This window comes from Diprion similis, chromosome 10 (assembly GCF_021155765.1).
Source record: "Diprion similis isolate iyDipSimi1 chromosome 10, iyDipSimi1.1, whole genome shotgun sequence".
In the NCBI taxonomy this organism is placed as follows: domain Eukaryota; kingdom Metazoa; phylum Arthropoda; class Insecta; order Hymenoptera; family Diprionidae; genus Diprion; species Diprion similis.
In genome coordinates, this window is record NC_060114.1 from 3,161,270 (window position 1) to 3,172,470 (window position 11,201).

Sequence of the window (11,201 nt, forward strand, 5' to 3'; positions counted from 1 at the left end):
TAATTTGTCGTCACAGTAAAGCAAAAATTTTTAATTACAAAAATCTGAAACCTCCATTCTATGAAAAGGACGTTATAGTTACATAGAAGATGAAATTGATTTGTCTTACTACTTCTTTATGACATTTCTGAAAAAAATTTATTATTCAACAACGACGTTAACACCTTACAAAGATTTCAAATAAATTCAGAACAATTGTATTCTGCTCTAATTTAATTAATATGCATCCAATCTTATCACCAATTTAAATTGTGTGTGTGTGTGTGCAATAATAATTATTAAAGTTTTGTGTGTCTGAAATTTATCTATATAAAATAACGAATTAAATTACATATCGAGTGTAATTTATCAGATCTGAAGTTTCTTTCTCCTATTATTATTATTATTGCTCCTTGCGATACAACATGCTATCGTGACAAACTTAACTAAAGTTTACATTTCAGCGGTAAAGATTTTGGAGAAAAGGATCGATGTAAAATATAAAACTAAAAATTGAAATCTTGAAAAAACAGAAGGCGCAAAGCTGACGTATCTCAAGTTTTCAATGCGCACAATATATCTGACATGGTTTGGCGTTTTGCAGTCCATCTCTGAAATGAAAATAAAAATGAATACTTTTAACGAAATCTAACTACTTTCCAAACATAGTTTAAATATTTGAGTAATTTTCGAACATGAAATGAAGAAAATTATGTACTGATATCACTGTTTAGTCATTGATTTTTAGTTATTAGTATACCAGAGATATCAATACAATTCCAGTGATTCATGTTTGAAAAGTATTTGAGTAACACGTACTTTTTGTTAATTTTTTTATAAAGTCATTTTAGAATTGTAATTTTACTGAATAAAGATATCAGTGACATTAAAAAATGTCAATTCAGGCGAATAACGATGCCAGTTACATTGGAAAATTATAATTCAAGCAAACGAAGGTGGTAATTAATTTTATACTCTGTAATTGAAACTTGGAACACTACAAATAACTAGTGTATTTTGTAATGGATTTCGACTAACTTCTTAATCAGCAATGCATTTTGAAATTAGATACTCAATTCTAAACTACAATTGTATTTTATAACTGAGTTTAGCTTGATTACGATAAATCACACAAGTATCGCTGATGAAAATTTAACCAATCACAACTTGTAATTGATGAGTGGTGCTTCCAATGCATTAATTAGAGGAATCGAAACACTCAGTGTTCTCTGTGACTGTGAAACGGTGTATTAATACACTTACCGCTACATTTTTGCCACGTTGTTACATTTTGTACTCGATAATAAGTTTTGGGGCACGCTTTTCCAGTCCTACAATCAGAGTAATCGGTCATGCTGATCTCGTTGTGACCTTGCAAGTCCTGGCAGACAAGTCCATCTCGCGTACCGACAGTGGGCCACTCATTCCATGAGCAAACTCTCATGGCGCCATAGCCGACAGAGTGAAACTATAACAGATATATGATTGACACTCATTTGTACGTTGCAAATGGTTGTAGGGAAAAAAAACATGTGATGTCTGAAAATCAGTTTATTTTGTCCATCAATGTCCATTAATTATCTGTAAACGATCATGTGTGAAAATTTGAATTAGTTTGCAATCTTGATATCTCGAAGTACACATTAAAAAATTCTAAAAGCTTCACGTTTTAAGAGAAATATTTATCAAGTTTTTTATTTGAGCAGACTGATTTTCACATTCAAATTTTCATTTTATCCTTATTGGAGAAAAACAGATATGATCCAGTCCTTATGATATAGAAAAGTTTGACAAGAAACAAGACCAGTTTGGTCTGCCTCTTTGATTTCATTGCAACTTATGTAGGATGTAGAATATTAACAACTAAAAGACATTTGTTTTTTCGGCGGAAATCGATTTAAAGAGGTGAAAACGGCCCCCATAGACAGGCGCCCAACAGGCTAATATCTTGATACGCTTGTTGTATTTGAATGAGACCAACGCTGAAATGTTTCTATCGATAAATGAAACGTTTCCCTCTGGTTTCATTCAAATACATTAAGCGCTTCTATCCAAACTGAGAAACCACTCTATTGGGTGCTCGTCACTGGGAGTTATTTTCACCTCTTTGAATAGTTTTTCCGCCATTAAATAAAAAAATACGAATCTTTTAGTTTTCAAGGTTTATAACATATATGAGTTGCAACGAAATCGGAGGGGGACACCAAACTGATGTTCTTTGTGAAATTTCCGTCCATACGGATTCCGTTCTAGGCTGAATCCATAGAAATTGTAAAAACAAACTTGTTTTTTCTACAAAAATCGTTTCTTTTTTTATGTTTTCAACTCTTATCTCAAATTTGAAATTTTTATGTGAAAGCTGTATTTCATGTAAAAAAAAGCTGGTTATCTTCTGTCTGCTGGTCAAAATCAGATCACAGAGAAACAAACTATTCATTTTATGAAGCATAACATTTTTTTAAATTCCGGCGAAATGGTTCTACTTTACTTAAATTTCTAGGTGGATGTAATTCTACAAATATAAATAAGATGAAGATCTTGCTATGAATATAAAAGAGAATAAAAATGTTTCGATGTGACGTCAAAAATGTTATATGCTCAAAATCAGTGAAATCAATTGTAAGTACATTGTGTATTAATTTTATGTTGGATCGTTTACAGACAGTTGGTAGGCCTGACTTTATACATTACACTCACTGTCACTTCAACTTTCTTAGTATCTCCTCTCCATTGTGGGTGTAACTGATATGTTACAGTCTCCTGAAGCCCTGTATAATCCTCAAATTGATTCCTTGATCCATATGTCAGATTGAAATTTGAAGGAGGTCTCAACACTCTGGGGACTGAAGATTGCATATTAACACTTGTACAGTTTTGACTTACCTTAAATACTTATAGCTGTAAAATTATTTGACTCACCATTCTGAAGGTGCATGCTCAAGTCGTCTATTTTTAAACTTTTAATTAAATAATCCTCGCTGGTCAAAATAAGGTTTTTCAACGGATCGGAGTAAAATTCTGAACCGTAGTAAACAAATCTTACATCTGAAATATTAACGTGACATTGATCAGGGTGAACATGAACATTCCAAAGAAATATCGAGCAATATCAAAGAATGTTCTCTTATCCAAGGTAATCATTTTAGATAAATTCACCTCATCTTTGATCTCATAAAGATAATATGTGTCAAGTTCATCATTCATCTACATCTTAATGAATGTGCTGTTCATTCATCTTCATCTGTTTTAAAATATGAAGATAAGATAAACTGTTGACTTAGATGTAAGCACCACCATTCGGTGTCAAGACTCTGATTTAATTTCGCAAAAATTAATTGAACGGAACTGATCTCAATCTACTACAATGCAAAAAAAGATTCTTTGATGATGATAAATATTTTTTTAAGGGTGATGAAATGAATGTTCTAATGCTTCAACTAAATTTCACTTGATCTCACACGGTAAATTATTGTAAACGAAATATTAAAGGTCATGCTAGAGAAAGCGATAGGCTGTACCCTATGACCACATTATACAAGGAGATTGACTTCTTGATCATACAACAAAAATTTGGTAGAAATCCTTCTAATTTGATTACAACAGATATACCATTAATGAATCATCTAAAACTGATTGTATTATATTAAGAAATTCTGCATATATTGGGATTATCACTTTGCAATGCGTCATCTGGTGGAAAAAAATAAAACTAATGTAACCAGGCTGACACTTGACCGTTGACCGTGTTTTTCCGCGTATAGATAGTAGAACAGGTATATTATTGATTATGTTTAATTAATTTATGTGACATGAATCATTTGAAAGCCCAATAATTACGATTTGCCTCGATTAAAGTTAAGAACTTAGGTTATGTGGTAATAAAATGGCGCCGAAAACCAGGCTCTGACGTCATGGCGACATTTTCCAATACCAAATTCACTGTATTTCTGCTGAATTGCTCAATAAATTACTATTTTTCTTTTTTCTCAAGGCATTAAGAATCTTCCATTTTTATCATTATCTTCTTGTCTGTCCAAATCAAAATCAGGATGATTTCATCTTTTACTGAGATAATTGCATGAGAAACTGTTTTTCATCTTATCTAGATGAATTTTAACACATATAATTTTATCTTCTATTTCGAAATTTGTGGAAAAGTTACCATAGAGCCATGAGAGGAAATACAGGCTATCATTTCTCTTCTTGGTTAATGAGAAGTTTTTTAGTTTGGCTCTAGATCATATTCTGTTGAATCGGGATAAAACTCCCGGTCGAAAATTTAAGAAATAAATAATTTCTCTTAATCAATGAATGTTTGAGCTTTTGTTACCTGGATGGTAGGTCTTTATCTGACGCAGCGCTTGTATACTCGATTGGAGCTCTTCTTCGATTGGCACAGTTCGCGGTGCAAGGAGAATGATTACTTGACCGAGGTTGCCAATAACATGCTTTTTGCTATTACTACTCCAAGTTTCATTCAGATAGGCACCAACTTCCTCGAATACTCTTGTGAAGTTCAGCGCAGAAGGCCCTTAAATTTATGCAAGTATGACAGAGTCAATGTTTGGAAATCTAAACACGTGTAAAATTTGTCACCAACCAATTTGACCTACATGTTATTTGAGTAAAGTTCTTCAATGCATAGTATATCGTGGATGGACTGTGTGTTACGTTGACTAGCCACTCGCCAGTCTTTCCATGAAGCAATCCCATCTTTGATCCGTACATCGAAACATCCAAGTCTTCAAGCATTACTCTGCGGTACCAAAATCAATTTAACAACGTTATTATAAAGAGAGTTGTTCCAGATATGGGACAAGATAATCAGTATTATTATCTAGTTGAAAATCTAATAATGATTTATATGAAAATTGGTCTAGATAAGACGAAAGATGAACTTGACTCACATTATTTCTATGAAATAGAAAATTAGATGAATTTATATAAGATTCTTATCCTTGATAAAATTATCTAGATAAGGTACACCATTGTTTCCGAACGATAAAACCAAACGGAGAGCTTGCGGTCACGACCATTAGGAATTTTAAAAGTTCGAACTTTCGCCATTTTTAAATTGGATGCAGGAACAGTCTAGCAAAGTTAATGGAACATCAAACGGATGTAGACAATGGTGTGTTTTTAGAACAGAAGTGGTTTTAGAATTTTTTCTCAATACGATGGTATTTACAAAGGCAAGTGTCTAAGTCACTCGTTTACGAATAGTCGTGGCTATAAATGAGAAATACTTCCGTTCAATGGCATAATTAGTGAACCATGAAAAATAAAGTTATGTATTTCTAGACAGTTACTCTCCTATTGATTTTACGAAAATACAGGAATTGAAAAGAAGTAAATTTTCTGCTTTAGTGTTGAGGGGGGGGGGGGGGGGGGGGGGGGGCAGAGCAGACCAAATTAACTTGAGTTTGAGGGCTTATTATTCATATTTTAAAGGTCATTTTCAAATTTTCTTATTGAAATTCAAAACAAAATTGTGGCATGGCGCATATAAGTAGCGAATGACCATGTTTTCAATCCGGTGGCGTAAATTCCTCGGTCAATTTTTATCCTATCGACTTGAAATTTCGACATAAGCTTTGAAACTTGTTTATCGATTCGAGGTCGTGACTGAATTTTTGAATTTTGAAAGATGGATTTTGGACTAGAGCTCGGATCCGGAAATGTGTTTTTAACAAAAAAAAATTTCCTATCTGTTACAAATTGAATAGTCATGTCAAGAAATGCGCTACCGCAAAAGCCCTTGAGTTTTGTGTCGTTTGCTACATAGGTATATGCGCCATGCAGCCATTATGTTATTAATATCAATAAAAAAAAGTTCTAAAATATTCCTGAAACTATAAATAATAAAGCTTTCATTTTCTTTTTTAAAAAAATCCTAAAAATAGGTCTAACTTTAAAATGTCCAACCGGCCCCCCCCCCCCCCCCCCCCCCCCCCTCCCCCTTAATACACTTGTTTATATTTCAAAAATGGGGATTCGAACAGGTGTTCATAAATTTCTTAGTATACTACACATCTATTTTGCAGATGTAACGCTAACGTCCGTGAAATACGTACGATATGAAGTCTGCTGTATAATCTCGGGACCAAGCGCCATCAAATGCAACGAGAATCTCTAGCTGAGGCTTTGATCCTGGATTATGGCATTCCGATTCAGCGAATAGATAGTTTTCGGCATAGGTTGAGAATGTATCGGTCGCAAAATTCACCATTCTCAGTAAAGCTTCCGGTGTCATATAGGCGATACTGTTGCGATAGGCCAATATTTGAGCTAGAGCATGAGCCTGATTTGAAAAAGAGATTGATTTAATCAGCTTTTCAGCAAAATTAGCACTCCGAAAATCTGTTAAAAGCTCCAAACCTGTTCAGTTATTATTGTCTTCGGTGCGACTTGCTGAAAATTCAACAATCGCTGACAGGCTTTAGCGTTTTTGTCGAAAGCTATCCCTTCGTAGCTGTAATACATATCCAGAACTTGGCTCAGGCGAAGACTGTGGAAACTGTCGATCCAAGTTTGTAAATTTTTCCCTATCACCAAGCCTACAATTAAATATGCTCTGTACAAAATTTACACTCCATTATTGATCGGTGCCTACTGTAGACGAATGGAAACCGATGAGAATAGTGTCTTTATTGAATACAGTTTGCGTTCTTATCATGTATTTTCCGGTAAGATTAAAAATTTGAACATTCATTTATTATTTGTTTTCTATCAACTACTCATTTCACTATTTTTATTTAAAGCAGAATTGAAGGAACGATTTCCAGGCATTCCTTATAAATGATATTTTTATAGGTATTTTCCATTTTCTATTTTAAACGTTTTAAAATATTTGATATTCTATAACTCATTTCAAATACCTTTATTATTTTCACTTGAAATAGAACTGAGGAAAGAATTTCCATCCTTTCATTTATAAATCATATTTTTATAAGCATCTACGAAAGCACTTTACTCAAACCTACGTTTACCGGCTTACCATCGATTCCGCCCACAATCTCAGCCCGTGTTGCATCTAAATGTCCATTATGATCTGTCAGGTAAAAGAGTCTCGGTTGCATCGTACTGTTCCAAAAGCCTGTCGCTCCCATTGTCATTTCAGATGAAACAATAGGCCCTTGATAAACTGCCATTTCGCCAATATCTCCTTGAATGCAAATGAAAGTGTTATAGTAACGACAAATGTTTTTCAAATTAATAACTGCGCAGTTTCGATCTTGGCAAGGGATATTCATGTGTACAAGAAGAAAAGTTACCTGCAAGCGTCGACACCCAAACGTTATCCAACTTGGAGGTGGATTCCATGAGAGACTGAAACCACATGGATCTTCCGAGTGCAATTCTGCCTTTCGGAACAATGAGATCAACTTCTTTCTCATTATAGTTCAACGACGTAAACTCTGTCGTAATTGATTCTGCGAAAGTGAAGCATAAGTAACAGGCTGTTTTTTCTTTAATTGCTGATATTTCAGCTCGTGTTATTCAAACATGCTCAGAGTCATTTCTAATACATCATTGTTGAAAACAATGAAACTGCTGAACATTTTTTGTACGTTTTGTTTAGAAAATTCGAAGTAAGCGAAATCGAAAAAATGAATATTGTGGCTTTCAACGATGAATCATACCTTGGCGATACATCGGTGGTTCAGCAATTAACAACTTCACAGCTACATTCTGGGGCTGAAGGGACGCAGCAATCGACGCGATGACTGCGCCAGGAGAAATTGTTCCGTACGGAGTGATAATGACACCGCTCTCAACAGGGCATATCGAAGCGACGCCAGACTTCGATCTGCCTGAAAAGATGCACGTTAATATACAATTATTCTCCACTTTGTACTTGACTCTTTTGGCTTATAGTGTCTTCACCGGAAACTTTCTCACTCGGTGTGCTACACAATTTCTCGACACTAGCCGAAGGATGCTCCCAGATGGTCGATGAAATCATACGATGCAAAGCGCAGCGTTCTACCAGGGTCAGAGCCTCGGACGGAAAGACTTGGTAATCACCGGGCACCAGTTCCTCGATAATTTTGTGTTTCTCTCGCTGAAATCCTGTGCCGCTGAAAGGTGATATTCCACTCATAACGGCAATGCCTTCTTGATGCTCGATGCCGTCGAATCTGAACCTGAAATCAATTGAGACATATAGGTTACGGTAAAAGCATAAATGAAATCGGATGAATGATGACTTAAGAAAAAAATTCACTTCGACATTACACTTAGTTGTATGCCACGATATCCATAGTGCTTGAAAAATGTTTCGATGAGATTTCGCTGTATTTGCACATACCTGTGAAGCAATGAGGAGCTCATCGCTCTCATGTCAAATCTCGTGTACGAAAAATGCTCTGCCTTTTGTATGAGATCTATAAGAACACGAAGGTTTGTCGGTATCTCAGTACCTGCGACACTGCCATTCCGATAACATTCCTCCAATCTTTGTGGAATACTCGTTTGACAGTTCGCTAGCACGATTCCTGAAAGACAATTCCAAAATTATTACGACGCAAGCTTGTTACAGATTTAATCTTTTTTTTCAACAAATCATTAGCTGTATCGTGATAACAAATTCACGAATCAACTCAGATGTGTCGAATAATCAAAATACTCATGAATTACATGATATTCTGTTATTGTTGAACGGTGTAACCGAAAGGTTGCTAAATTATTTGACGATATAGCAAATTTGCATTGCGTATATCAATTTTGCACACATGTTTATCCATGAGAATATTCAACTACATACCGTAGTATATGAGCACTAAAAATATATCACTTTTCATTGTGACAGATTAAAGACATAACAGGAAATACCGTAGAATATCAGGTTTAATAGTATACTATCCAGAGTGACTCAAAGCGAAACGATTTAATAAGATAAGCCCCGTTTCACCTGTGATAAGATAACGGAAAAACTTGAAATAGTTGAGTACACATACTCGAAATGACCTATTTGTGTCTTAACTGCAGTTTTGCATCAAAATGTGAGAGAAAAAAACTGTAGAACATATCTCACACATACAAGTATCGAACACTGCATTGGTAAACAAGTTTGTATGCACGAGTGACTCTTCTTTAAGCAAAAAGGTTCCAAATTTTGAATTTCAATTGCTATTAAAAAGAAATTTTAATTTACTTTTTTCAAAGTAAGATTATATAACAAAGCGTTTTTGATTTGCACCTATTAGTGTTGACTAATCGATTAATAAATGTTTCGAAAATACGAATTGACGACTTAGGACATTTTTTTTCCAAGACGACTCGCTCTGAGAAAAATTATCGACACAAAATGTGTTCATTTTCACACAAACTTTTTGAAAAAAAAAAACAATTCGAACCTCCATTGTAAACTATGACATAAGATTTTTACTTTAGATATTGATTTTCAATTTGTGCTTAAATTCTAAAATCACACGTCATCCTTTGTGATAGAGGGGTTCGAATTATTTTTTTATTTCGAAAACTTTGAGACGAAACGAATATTTTGTAACTTAATAACTTTTTCCTTAGAGCGAGTACTTTTTGAGAAAAAAAATCTATTGAGTTATCGAGTGGTGATTCTTCGAAATTATTGACAATTAACGAGTTAAAATCAATAATTGAACGATACAAACGCTTTGTTAATATACATATGTCATTATGTGGTTTAAAAAGTGAATCGAAAATTTTTATTCCTCAAATCTAAGAGTTAGACTTCGAAATCCTTACTATTTGGGCGAGAATTACTCATGTATAGTCTGTGAAATGTAAGCAGTGAAGAGAAACGAGAGAGAATCTTGCTCAAGTCAAGATAAACAATGCCTGTATTTATGTGGCTTAAGATATTTCATCTCGAACGATAAAAGTTCAGGTATTAAATTTGAAGTATCACAAGTCGTAGTCATATTTGTTTTTTGTCAGGTGTAAGGAAAACTCTTAGAATAGTAATATCTCTATATTACAGTGTAGTAGTGACAGTAGGGTGTTTCGAACATTCGAAATTTGGAAACTTGGGAATATTTTTTCATAGATAGGGGAGGGTGAGCACGACGGACCCCCTAAAAAATTTGCCAAATATAAATAATCGTATGATTTATTCCAAGGCCATCATGCTGAATCCAGAAGCGTTCGATTTTTTGGTTTCAGGTTAACCATCTCCGAGAAATTATCAACACCGCAGACCTACATTTTTTTCAGACTAATTTTTAACTACGATTTTCGTCTATAAAAAGTGATTCAAATCAATAAAAAATCTTTTTTATGTAAATCGAGAGTGTATTTATTACGCCTACCAAAGCCTATATCAATAATTACAGTTAAAACTTTCAAAAAAAAATACTTGAAAAAGCGTTATTTTTGCTCGTCAGTTGGGTAGACCCCTTAAAACTCTTTTGCTACTCCGTAATTTAATGAATATAGCTATTCTAAAAATTCACAATTTACAGAATTGTCAACATTTTCAATTGAATTTTAGTGAAAGGTATAAAATCGTTTGAGGAATTCCAGAAAAAAAAAATCTGTTAACATCCAATTTGAATTCCGAACTACAAATTTAGATTTGTAACTAACAATTCGGCCCTCAGGTGCGATATGACGATTTTTTTTATTTTGCACCACTGTAATGGATCCACCATCACAAGTTTTGAAAGTCTGACCTTGGATTCGTGATCAGCGACTCGAAAAACCTTCGAGTACCAGTTTACATCATTTTATTTTATTTTTGGAATTCTTTTATTCAAATAATTCAAAAAGTACTGAACCGATCAGAGCTAAAACCTAATCAATTTTAAGTTTGGAAAAGTCGAGTCGATTGATATCAAAATCATTGAAACTCGGTAATTCGTTCTCAAGATATTGACGAATAAAAATAAAATCAGAATACAGAAGTTAAAAATTAGTATTTAAATGTCTTTAGTAGCTAATTACTGATTTTCCATCGCAAAATCATGTGATCCCGAGGTCGAATTTCATTCTCTTCGAAATAATTCCAGGATGAACTTCGTATCGTTACATATAGCTGAGTGGTAATGATTTAAAAAAAAACGACCTCTTCCATATCACGTGTGTAATAGTATAAGATCATATGTGCCATTATACGACCTTTCACTACACGTAAGGGTAAAATGGCGTATTTGTCCCCTATTACATTCACGATAATAACATGAGAATACGTTCAAAACCTTTGAAATTGAAAAATGGCTTAATTACCGTTACCCAAAAAT

General features: G+C 34.0%; 1 protein-coding gene across 2 annotated transcripts; it reads right to left on the bottom strand.

Moving 5' to 3' along the window:
• Positions 1-276: 276 nt before the first annotated feature.
• On the bottom strand, positions 277-8,840 carry LOC124410749. Of its 2 annotated transcripts, none has more exons than XM_046889342.1 (14): positions 8,747-8,840; positions 8,291-8,477; positions 7,882-8,126; positions 7,623-7,793; positions 7,254-7,412; positions 6,977-7,144; positions 6,358-6,536; positions 6,054-6,280; positions 4,593-4,735; positions 4,310-4,510; positions 2,899-3,024; positions 2,677-2,822; positions 1,243-1,447; positions 277-590 (listed from the first exon to the last, which is right to left on the bottom strand). In XM_046889342.1, exons 1-14 carry the CDS (start codon positions 8,781-8,783, stop codon positions 433-435), a joined length of 2,352 nt encoding a protein of 783 aa, XP_046745298.1. In that variant the 5' UTR covers positions 8,784-8,840; the 3' UTR covers positions 277-432. The 2 variants fall into 2 exon arrangements, with proteins under 2 accessions (XP_046745298.1, XP_046745297.1); XM_046889341.1 differs by having other exon boundaries at positions 7,867-8,126.
• Between the last annotated feature and the right edge of the window lie 2,361 nt (positions 8,841-11,201).